A 12385-nucleotide genomic window follows, 5' to 3' on the forward strand; every position below is an offset into this window, starting at 1 on the left:
TGCCCTCCGCTCCCCGCCCCCCCCCCCTCGGCTGGGCCGCACTGGCGGCGGACCGGCGCGCCTCGCCCTGCCCCGCCCCTGTCCCCCTCCCGCGGGCGCAGCCGGAGGTAGTCGCGGCCGGTCGCTGCTCGCGCTGGGCAGGAGGCGGCGGCGGCACCCGCGGAAAGCACCTTCGTGCGTGTTCGGAGACCCGAGCGTGCCAGCGACGCGCGCACACACACGGCCCCCCGGGGAGGGGGCGTCTCCCGGCTCTACCCAAACAGTGTGGGCTCGCGTCACCTCGCCGCCGCCCGAGGCTTCCGGGTCCAGCCCAGTCCTGGCGGAGCACCCGGTGTGAACGCGCGCGGGCGCGCACACACGCGCACACACACACACACACACACACACACGCGCGCACACACACACTCGCCCGCCCGCCCCTGGCGCCGCCGTCGCCCCGCCGGGGCCCCCGCCCCCAGGGACAAGTGCGGCCACCGGCGCGCCCCACGCCGCCCGCCGGAGGAGCCCCGGGCCGGCCGCGCCGCCGGCGTCCCCGCGTGCGCCCCTCGGGTCCGCGCCGCTGTGGCCGGCGGAGCGCTGACGGCCCCCGGCGGACACGCACGCTGTCGGAGCCGGCCCTCCCGCCCGCTCCCGCTCCCGCTCCCGCTCGGCTCGCAGCCGGCCTTGCTCCCCGGCCCCGGCCCCCGGCCCCCGCTGCCGCGGAAAGCGCGGCAACCCCCGCGCCCTCCCCGCCGGCTGCTTCGGCGTCTCCCGCGGCGGCCGGAGAGAGTTGATCGCTATTGTGATCCGCCCGGGAGAGGCGAGGGGCGGGCGCAGGTGGGGAGACCGAAGAGCTGCAAGAACTGGGGTCCTCCCGAGCCAACTCCACCCAGCGATCGCCGGCGCGGTGTCTCCTCGCCGCCGGGACGATGGATTAAGTTACTCCTCCCGGGGCCAGAAGTCGGTGCAGACTTGCGGAGACATGAAGGAAAAGGCGATGATCAAGACCGCTAAAATGCAGGGCAACGTGATGGTGAGTGTGGCGGCCGAGGCGCGGGGTCGGGGCGCCCGCGGTGACGAGCGGCCGGGGGGGGGGGTCCTGTCCCCGCGAGGCCCGAGCTCCCCGGCCGCGCGCGGCGGAGCCCCCCTCCCCCACTTCCCGGGGGCGCCGAGGGTCGGGCGTCTATCTGCACATCGCAACTTTGCGGCGCCGGCGTCCCCCTCCTTCGGGAGTGGGGCCGGGGGCCGGGGCTGGTGTGCGAGGCGAGGAGGGGCGGCGGTCAGACTTCCAAGCAGACCCCCCCCCCACCCGGGCTGTCCCGGGGGCGAAGCGGGGAGAGGAGGTCGCCGCGGCCGTGAGGACCAGGGCCCTGATGCCCGCGCGGCCTCGGGGCTGCGAGTCCCCGGAGCTCGAGACCTGTTGGGGTTGGCGAACCTCTGGCACTCGGGGCGGCGCCGCTCGCTCTGCTCCGGCCGCCGCCACCGCCACCGCCACCGCCACCACCCGGCCGGCGGGGCCCTGCTCCCTCCTCGCCCCGGGCCGACTGTGCCAGCGAGCGTGGTCATGGCACGGCGTCCCCGAGGGTTCCGTGAGCCCCGAGACCCCTGTGGGCGGGGTGGGGGGGGGCGGCTCAAGGATGCCGGGCCGGGGGCCAGCTTAGCGTGGACAACTTTATCAACTCGAGGACCCCGGCGTTCCGCCTCCCAGCGAGCCTTTCCCCCCTCCCCCCTCCACTGCCCTGCGCCCCGCGCGCCCCGCGGCCCCTGCGCCCCGGGCGTGGGGCCGAGGGGTCAGGGCGCTGGAACCTCCTGGCGAGGACGAGGAGGTTGCCATCTTGTTCCGTGGAAATTGTGTGTGTGCCTGTGCGTATTTATTTGGGTGATGCTTTAACCCTTGCGGTCTTGGTGGAGGATGATTAGAAGGAGGGGCTCTATTTTTGCCTCGCTCGCCGGTACTTGTTTCGCGAGAGAGGGACCACGCGACGGGGACTGGCGTGTTACTTCTGAGGGCACCGCTGGAAATGCAGGAATTTTTTCCGGCGCTAGGTCTGGAGTTGTCGATGAGGTGGGTTGGGGGCGAGTGACGGGGGGAGGGGACGGGTGGCCGGAGGTGTGTTTGGGGCAACCCCAGTCAGTGATCCACGTTGAGGTCTTGGTTTAAACAAAAAGAGACAAGGAATGAAACATTTATTCGAATTGAACAAATATCCGGCAGGCTTAACCACACCCACAGCAAGACACCTGTTGCCCGGCTGAGGTCTGTGCAGAACTTGACTTCTGGCCCGAGGTGTGCACCCCGTCATCTGAGACAGCTCTGGGAGGCAGTGACTGCATGGAAGGGGTTATGTTGCAGGACCCCCCCTACCCCCACCCCCAAATGACAAGCCCTTCCTTTGAGGGCCTTCGTCGGTTTGTGGGTTCTGGGGCTGACTGACCTAATTGCTTGTTTGTGAAAATACATCCGTTTCCCCAATTTTCCCCTTCTCTTTTCAGCCATTGTGTTGTTCAGCATAATTTTTTTTTTTTTTTTTTGTATAAACGGGGCAGAAACGTGTTTGGAATAATGTTTTCCAACTGAATTCCCACCTGCACCCATAATTCCCCTTTGATATTCTGCCCGAATGTGCTAGTCACACCTTCACATTTAGGACGGAGGTGAAAGCAAGAATTTGAACGAATTATATTGATACTACAGTGAGAGATGATTGATGGGTTACCTACCTCTGTTGTCAAACAGGTGCCCCTTGTCATGACTTAGATGGGATGTGGAGACATAGCAACATCTTTGTGTTCCGTCTGAAAAACTTTTCAAGTCTTCCCTCCCGCTTTGCCCCTTCTGGGTTTACTTTGGAAAATGAAGAATTAAAGGCATGTTTCCCTCCTGCTCTGAGCAAGGACGGTCCGTGCACTCACCGCACGCCGTCCTCTGTGTCTGTTGCTAATAAGCACAATTAGAACAAGTGGAACTGAGCCTAGCAAATTGTGCGGCCACCAGGCGTGTTTTTAGGCTCGTCGTTGGCCTAGGAGAAAACGAGATCCAGTCTTCATCAACTTTCCATCGCCCTGTCGATTCTTACATTGGCAGTTATTACCCTGTGGTCTGGTTCGTACCTTTTTTTTTTGAAATTTCCTGTTCCAGCTACATCCACGCAGCTTTAATGGAGTGATCACTCCCTCACTTAAGTGGTTATTTGGGGACTTCCTGATCCTTAATTCTTCATCAGTCATTTTGGAAGACTCGCTGAGCACAGCCTGGCTTGGACTGCATGACAGGCAAACTCTTCTCGCTGGCAGCTTGATTGAGATTCAGGTGCTATTTTCCATCCCGGATGGGGACAGGGTGAATCACGCCTGGCGCCGACGGGGGAAGCTGCCACACGTCTGTGATGGAGAGAAGAGCATTTTGCATCCTGCAGAGTCGTGCGTGGACGTGCTCGCGGATGCCCACCCACACCCACACCCACACCCTGCACCTCAGTTTGGAGCCCTCCCGGCTCTCTGGACGCACCCGTGAGATCTGATATTGGAGAGGGAGACATTTGGTACCCGTAACACGGTCAGAGCCGCACCTCCTAGGGCTGCAGCCGCATATGTAAACGGTTGATCGCTACAGCCCCTTTCCCATGCTCCATGGTGTGGCCATCGGGGGCCAGAGACAAGGGCACCCTCATTGTCTGAAATCTGACTGAATGCTTTGTTCCTCATACGCTGCTTTGGAGGGCGATTCCTGCTGACAGGCGATAAGAGAAGGCAAACTTACCAGTATATCATCTGATCTCATTTGGGTTAATAAACGAGTGAAAGGGATAACATAGGTGGAAACCACCTCTTGGGTTCTATTTTAATTTTTTGAAACGAGCCAGCTTCATAAACTTTATTTCCTTTTTAAAAAAATATTTATTTTTGAGAGACAGAGCATGAGTGGGGGAGGGGCAGAGAGAGAGAGAGAGAGAGAGAGAGAGAGAATCTGAAGCAGGCTCCAGGCTCTGAGCCATCAGCACAGAGCCCAACATGGGGCTCGAACCCACGAACCGATCATGACCTGAGCTGAAGTCGGATGCTTAACTGACTGAGCCACTCAGGTGCCCCAACTTTATTTCTAATATTGTCAAAAATCCCATTCTCCCAGAACAAAAGTTATTTTTAAAAATAACCGTATTTTCACAAGGTCTCCATTTGAAAATCTGGGGGGGCAGGGTGACTCACATGGGTTCTCAGCTCAGCCTTCCTTTGTTATTAATACATTGATATCGTACTTCCTTAACTGCTGTTTCAATCAGACAGGTTCTTTTGGAGAAGCACGTCCTCTTGTGATAGGTTCTAAGATCGATAGAAAATGTTATTATCAGGAGAATATTACTTCATCTGCTAAATTCTGTTTTGTCCCTGTGAGCATTTCCCAGACACGGAGGTGCTCAGTGGAGACTCAGAAAGGATTGGTTCAAAGTAAAAGCCTTGGGGACTGCCCTGTGCCCCGTGCCCTGTGGAGCACGTCTTTCCTTGGCAGGCTGGTGGCTCTTCCTGTAGGTGGCGGGCTAATGATGGTGAGGTGGGCCCCTGGTGACCAGGCTTGTGTCAGTGAAGGTTCAGAAACCGGATGGAGAGGATGAGAGGTCTGCGGGTCACAGGGACACTTGAGAATCTCGTGGTTGGTTGCTTTTGGTTATGAATGAAAGTTGCAGTCTGGGAATTCACTCCCTGGAGAGGGAATGCTGCTGTTTTTCCTTTGGCCGCTGGAACTGATTTGAGGGCTTTGGTCACTGACTGGAGATATCTGTGATGTTATGAGCAGAGTGTCTTTTCAGACCTTGCCGTCCCCTTCCTGTGTTGAATAAAAACCCTAGATGGGGACCACCTGAAGTAAGAGCTTATTTCCAGACCCTTCGAGTGGCTCACCTGTTGATTAGATTAAGCATGGTGACCTTTCAACGTCGATGCTCTACTTGTAATGAGCCCAGGTGAGCAGAGGAAGCTCTTTGAGGTTTATAGGTAAATTACAGGGATTTGTGTGGGACACAGACCCCCAGTGCCGAGCCCTTCTTGGGAACCGCCATGCATCTTTGTAAGGTGACTTTCAAGGGTACAGCCTTGAGTAATGCAGAGGTTCTCCTCTGTCGGGGGGGTGGGTAATTGGGACCACCGCTCCTGCTTCCTTATAGGAATTGGCACCCTGGTGACATTTGGGCACCCCTTCCTAAAACAATCAACCTTGTAACTGAGCTCCTCCGGAAATCTCGATGAATCCCCCGTGCAGGAAAACAGAGTGGAACAAGGGTCCATTTCCTGCACCCCTCTTCGAGGACTTACTGGATTGGAAAGACTTTACACATCAACATAAGTTGATGAAATTTCCAGGGAGAAGTCCCCAAACCCAGAAAGGGGTGGTCAGCTCAGGGTGTCGTATTTGAAATACCGTAAACTAAACTCTCTTGCAGAGGGCTGGCCTCTTTTCCCTGTGCAGGGACTTTGCATTGAGATGTGTAAATATACTAGGCAGGCCGTTGCTGTACCTCAGTCATTTCTCTGTCCTGTGTCCTGTCCTCATGCCAATGACAATCCTCAGAACTCGTTCATCTTTGGCACTTTGAACATCCTGTGTTATTATTGCCAAGAGGTGGTGCGTTTCCAGGTATTAGCCTCTGTTGATCATCTGTGGTCAGTTGCTGTGCACAGTGGGACTCAAGCAGGTGTGTGTGTTAAATGCACGGGCCGGGGCTCATGTCTACACTTGGCGTGGACTGCTTTTGTGAGGAAGGTCCCTGATTTTAGCCGTACATTTGTTTTCTTTTACTTTTAAGAACTCCTTCAAGTTCTAACGCATCAGGTAACACAAGAAAGAATTCCATGTGTATGGTATTTTCCACGTACAGCTACGATAAAATTGAAACTCATGCTCACTTTAGGGGTTAACGTATGTGCTTTTTAAAGCACCATAAAGCAAGCCATTCTCTGACACCAGCTGGATGTCCTGTAATCCAGTTCAGTTCCAACACTGCTGGCTGGAGATAGCATCCCACACATCCCACGGGTCGAGGGCTCAGTCCCAGAAGCCTGCCCCCAGTTCAGACGCTAATCTGGAGTTCGGGTGCTTCTGACAGATTGGGTACAAGTCACAGGTTCCCAGGACGGCCTCCTTGGGTTCCATTAATTTGGTGGAGGCGCTCCCAGAACTCAGGACACAGGCTCATGTACTAGATTCCTGGTTTTTTACAAAGCATGTGAAAGGAAGTGAATGCACAGCCAGATCAAGAGTCACAGAGGGCAAGGTTTGGGAGGGTCTCAAACGCAGGAGCTTCTGTCCCCATGGAGTTTGGGGTGCCGCCACCTTGGCCGCGTTCTGGTTCACCATCTTGGAAGTTTTCCAGGCCCCATCCTTGGGGGTTTTAGGAAGGCTCCATTACATAGGCACGATTGATTAGATTATTGGTCATTGGTGATTGATTTGATCTCTAGCTCCTCTCCCTTGCCCAGAGGTTGGGGTGGGACTGAAAGTTCCAACCTTCTTATCACATGGTTAACTTCCCTGGCAAGCAGCCCCCATCCTTAGGGGACTTCCTAAAGACCAAAGCTTCTGTGTGGGACCCCTGCAGACCTTGTCCTCTGTGTCTCTTCACCTGGCTCTTCATTGGTGTCCTTCAGCATCCTTTGTGATGAACCCCGGAACAGAAACTCAGGGGTAGTGAAAAGGGCTGGTTCTGAATAACAACACACCCATTTCCCATTTATGGCTCTAAAGAGATTTCAGGAACTGAGAACAAAAGAGCCAGTATTAGGACAAAAGTTGCTGCCATTGCTGTCATTACTCAGGACATTCCAAGGGTTTTGGGAGCCCTGAGTCCTGTAAGCCGACCAAACTCCCGTGGACCCTTGAGCAACTTGGGTTTGAGCTGCACGGGCGCATGTATACGTGGTTTTTTTTTGGATAAATACAGCAGCGTATGTAAATGTATTTTCCCTTCCTTATGATTTTCTTAATAACATTTTCTTTAGCTTACTTTATTGTAAGAATACAGGGAATAACAGATATATGAAATACGTGTTGACTGTGTTACCAGTAAGGCTCCTGGTCAAAGTAGACTCTTAGTAGTTAAGTTGCTGGGGGAGTCCAAGATTATATGTAGGTTGTTGCTAGCACAGGAGGTCAGACCTCCTGACCCCCATGTTGTTCAAGGGTTAACTATATATATTAGTTATAAATCATAATATCGGCATCCTTTTTGTGGGGAGGGGAATAAATTTTTTCCTTTTCCTTCCATTACTTTAAATTTGGTGATGAGAATTTTTGTGACCTCTTTTGGTTATAGAAGCTGATTTTCTTTGAATAATAGGACCGCATTTTAGAACTCAAGAAAGAGCATGTCCCAGGCCTTGTAGTACGTCCAGAGCCAAGAGTATAGAGGTAGATAAAAGCAGTCAGGATTCCCTTTTCTTTTGTGGCTTCCTGTGAGGATGGGGAAGGGGGTTCATTCAAGAGGTGGAAGGAAGGTCTGAAAATCCACGTGGGTCCATAGGTCTTAGCATCGGCTGGATGATGTAATCCTCAGGGTGGTTTTGACAAAGCCAAGGACATCAGGTGGTCCAGTGGGCTGGCAGAGTTGAGAATGGTTGTTTGAGGGCAGAGGTTCTCAACCTTGCTGAATGGTCGCATCACCAGAGGAGACTTAGTGATGATCGAAGGATAGCTTTGGGCCTTCCACACCCCCGTGCACACGCGTGCTCATGCTCACGGGGTAAGCCAATGTCGTTGCTCTGCTTTGCACCCTGGGTGTCGATATGTTCAATAGTGCTTCTGTTGGGCAGCCAAGATGGAGAGCCACTGGATGGAATGTGAATTTTTAAAATAAACAGGGTCAATAGCGTCTAAGGAATTAATGCCACCGTTTATAGGGAGCCATTTTGGTTCGCGGAAGGGCACAGTCAAGTCTGGTGTATTGGGTTGTGGAGCAAGCAAGATGAATGGGAAGCTGGGGACGGAGTGACACATGAGGAGAGGGAATAAAAGCAGAGTCCCCAGGGGAAAAGCTGAGGGGACGTGCTGTGTCTTTGTTTTCCATTTCTCACCTGGGGTTGGGGAAGAACCAGCATGCCCAGGAAGCTCCCTTTGATTCACACCCACAGATAGCAGTCCTTTTCACTGCAGGATACTCTATTACTTGTCTGTGATCTACCTGAAAGTGTATTTCAAACCAAATGGAGCAAGTACAATTCTAGAATTTTCCAGCCACTCTCCGAGTGTCCTTTGCAGGCAGCTCCCTGGACCTCCGTGTCCTCCCGCGTAAGATGAGGGAATTTGAAGAGACTGATTATCCCTCAAGTCCCTTTCTGCCCCCTCTTCCCAGCCAGGGGAGCCCTGTCTCCTCCACACTCTGACCTGAGGACGTGCTTGAGAAGTACCCGTCCGCGCCAGAACAGACATTTTGTTGGCATTGTAATTTCTTCAGCACCGACTTCCCTGGCGCCTTCCAGCTCAGCTCACTCGTCACTCTTGCAGTGTGTCTGTCGCTGTTTGTACACAAAGACAATAGATAGCAGAAATGTGTGCCCATAAGTCACAAAGTCCACAGCAGGCGTCCATAAGCCTTGACCGCTCAGGCGGAATGCGGCGTGCGTGCCTGCGCGGGTACGTCTGTGCACACGCGTGTGCGACACATGTTTCTCAGGTGGAAATGCTTCCAGAGCTCGGAGGCAGGGCTGTGGATTTGTTGGATGAGAACTTCTGCGGGCACAGTCACTTTGATCGCCTGACTTCCTTAGCTATTAAGAGAACATAACCACGCGGTAATAAACAGCCTTGCCAAGGATGTTCTGGTTTCCAGTTTGGTGTTACTCATCTGTGAAAACAGAAAGGAATCTCTGACGAGCTGGGCCGGCGGAGAGACCTGCCTGGAAGGGCATCAGCTGTGCGTGGGGTGTGATGGGGTCTTGCGTGGGAGAGACCCAGGGCTGATCATGTTTTCTTCACGGTCATGGTACTTGAAAAGTAAGATTTTCCTCTCTCTGTTGTCCAGCCTAGCAGACGAATGCCCCTCATTTTATGATTCTGGTTATGTATGAACAACACGTAGTAAAACCTTTACTACTGGGAACCCAGCTTTGAACTTGGGTAGATGAGACCAGCAGTCATGTATGATTACAGCGCCTGAAGCCAGTGTGTAGTTTCTGGGTACATCCTTGACTCTGGGCACATTCAGCTCAACTTCCTAAACCTTCTTATCCTATATTTTTGAGAAATGAGAGTTAATGAACTTCAGGCCCCAAATCTCTCCTTCTTACAAAAAGGGCTCAGTTATGGACTAAATTCTCCATTCTCAGGCATGTGCGCACACACACATACGCATACACACATACACACACACACAAAGAATTAACACATTGTATAAAACTATAATTACCTACAACAGAAAACCAAATATTTTTCTGGTTAAATACTAGTTCCCCAGAAATTTCTGGTTATCAGAACAAATCAAATCTTGGGAAAACTTCTTTATAAGAGGATTTTTTTTTTTTTTTTTGCTCCTCTTCTAGGACTCTAAACTGTGCATATGTTTTTAAGATCCCACGCTTCCCATTTCAAACCTAACCGATAACTTACAGTTTGCAGATTATTAAGTAATTTCACATACTCTATTTTATTATAGTAGCACAACCTGTTGTGCCCCAGGACAGATATTTCTGTTTTGTGGCTGAATGAATCAAGACACGGCAAGATCGTTGAGCAGGATGGAGAGGACTTAGCAGCCGACCTTCAGAAACCTTCTTCCCCGCCACAAGTGGAAAGAAACCCAGAGCCCGAAAGATGGGAGAGGGCCTGGAGATCATCGAGAAGGACATCTCCTTGTAGGATTTCCAGCCCTTTCTGGAACACATCCAGGGACTGGAAACTTCTGCCTTTGTTGACAGGTTCTATTTGCTGGAATGGTGTTGCTTATGGTTCCACAAAACCTGCCTTCACGTGACTTCCCACAGTCCTGGCGCTAAACCTTTAAACTACATAAAGTCGGTTAACTCCTGCTTCACAGGACAAGCCAGTGTCTCTGAGAAGTTCAGGCGGCTGTCACGTGGGCCCCTTCCCAGGAAAAGTCTCTCTGTTTCCTTCAACTTCCTTAGAAGCGTGATCCAAGTAACCGTGCATCTAACAGGTAGAGACACCTCTTTATCCAACCCTTGCTATCTCTTGCAATTTCACAGGCTTCCACACGTCTCTTCCGATTTTATTGTTATTTCATCTTCTTCTGTTTAAGGACGCCATGGGCAAAGGTTAAAGATTAACTTGCAGAGCTGTGGGTAAATCTGGGGTATATTCAACACACGCAGGCTTTTGAGAGTGGAGCATAATCTTTTATGAAAATTTCCAGGGAGGGAAGGCTGAGGGTTACCGGTAGAAGGCTGTGACACTCACCGCCGACTCCGGTTTGCTTACGGAAAAGGAAAGAGCAATCCTGCAAAACTCTATGACAACAATATGACAGCAACGAGCCTTTTGCAAAGCAAGTATTATTTCTGTCTAGCTGACGGAAGGTGTTCCCTTCTAAGGTCTCTGTCTTTCTGTTTGATCTGGATGGAGTGGTTCAGCCTCACCTGGAAGCAAGAGGCTCCAACTACTTGTAATTCATCTTTTTGTCCCCTTGAGAAAAACGGGACACTCCCGACAAAAGGTATCTGTGTCCTACGACCTTCTTGTGCAAGAGGGAAAAGGAGCCTGTTAACAGCAACATCAGGAAACGAAAGCCGCCTGTCCCCTCGTTGGCCACGCAAGCCACAGGGCAGCCCTGATCCAGCCACCTGCAGAGACATCGGCTTTGTTGGGAGCTCTAGAGTAGGGCAGTCTGGTCCTCACGACAGCATCAGCCTGATAGGACCCTCCATCCTTGGGACAGTGCTTTTCTGGCCCCAGGGGGCTTTTATAGAAATGCACTGAGCCCCTCAACTACATTAGCATAAGTAGGGAAAGGCAAATTGAAATCACAGTGAGAAAACACCCAATGCAAAATCCAACATTAAAAAAATTTTTTTTCATAAGTTTATTTGTTTTGAAAGGGAGAGAGAAGGAGAGAGGAGAGAGAGCGCACGTGAAGGACCGAGGCACAGAGAGAGAGAGGGAGAGGCTCAATCCCAAGCAGGCCACACGCCGTCAGCACGGAGCCCGACCTCGCAACCACCGGATCACGATCTGAGCTGAAATCACGAGTCAGATGCTTAACCCACTGACCCACCCAGGTGCCCAGAGAAGTCTAACATTTTTTAGAGATTTGTAACACTAAATTTTGGCGAAGATGTGAAACGGTGGGAGCCCTGCACACAGATCGTGGGGAGGGCTACAACTTGCAGCTGCTGACATTGATGATGTCACCCGCAATCACACTGCGAGGTGCATGCCCACAAGAAATCGTGCAGACGTGCCCCAAGGGACACGTACAGGAAGGTTTAGAGCTTCCAACTGAAAGCCGGTCAAATCCCCGTCAACAGTAGGACTCATGGCTGTCGGTGTGTTTATATAACGAGGTACCAGAGAGTGGCAGGAGCGAAGGGGCACGACGTTCAAAGACACAGGGACCTTCTCAAACACCACTGAACTGAGTACAAGAAACCAGGACGGAAAGGAGACTGTATGGTTGCCTTTTTTGGTTTGTTTATTCGTTTTTGAGAGGGAGACAGAGCAGGAGCGGAAGAGGGGCAGAGAGAGAGAGAGAGAGAGGGAAACGCAGAATTCAAAGCAGTCTCCAGGCTCTGAGCCGTCAGCACAGAGCCCGACGCGGGGCTCGGACCGACGAACCGCGAGATCATGACCTGGGCCGAAGTCGGACGCTTAACCGACTGAGCCACCCAGGCGCCCAGTATGGTTACGTTTATATAGGGTTCAGCACAGGTAAAGCCGAAATGTCATACTGAGGGATACTGAGGTAGAGTCCTTGGTAGATGGGATAGCATGTTTAGAAAAACTAAGGGAATTCGGATGGTGCAAATCACAGTACCGTTACTGGGGGAGGGGGACCGTGTGGGGGCAGGGAGGCATGTGGGGGCTTCTGGAGTGTGGGGAGGGGTCAGATGCTTGCCCAGAGTTTACACGGGCTGCTTCAAAACGATGGTTTCTGTGTCTGTATGTTCATATTGGGTGCATTTTGCTGTACCTGTGTTGCCTTTCACAGTGCTTGGAGACAGATTTTACTATTTTTTACTTTTAATTTATTTTTTATTTAACCTCAAGTTGCCTAACATACAGTGTAGTCCTGGCTTCAGGAGTAGAACCCAGGGATCGCTCATCCCCGCACGTGTCCTCCTTAGTGCCCATTGCCCATTGTGCCCATCACCCATTGAGCCCCTCCCCCCACCCAGCACCCTGCCAGCAACCCTCAGTCTGTTTCTGTATTTAAGAGCCTCTTAGGGTTTACCTCTCTCTCTGTTTTTA

At 52.4% G+C, this 12385-nt stretch overlaps 1 protein-coding gene across 1 annotated transcript in view; it reads left to right on the top strand.

Moving 5' to 3' along the window:
* The first annotated feature begins 222 nt into the window (after positions 1-222).
* Positions 223-12385, top strand: part of DPP6 (dipeptidyl peptidase like 6) — an 856594-nt gene continuing 844431 nt past the window's right edge. The window contains exon 1 of the mRNA XM_078437168.2: positions 223-1012. Coding sequence (XP_078293294.2) covers positions 962-1012 — 51 coding nt within the window. The 5' untranslated portion in view covers positions 223-961. The remainder of the gene's footprint in view (positions 1013-12385) is intronic.

Source organism: Panthera onca, chromosome A2 (genome assembly GCF_046562875.1).
Source record: "Panthera onca isolate mPanOnc1 chromosome A2, mPanOnc1 haplotype 2, whole genome shotgun sequence".
Lineage (NCBI taxonomy): Eukaryota > Metazoa > Chordata > Mammalia > Carnivora > Felidae > Panthera > Panthera onca.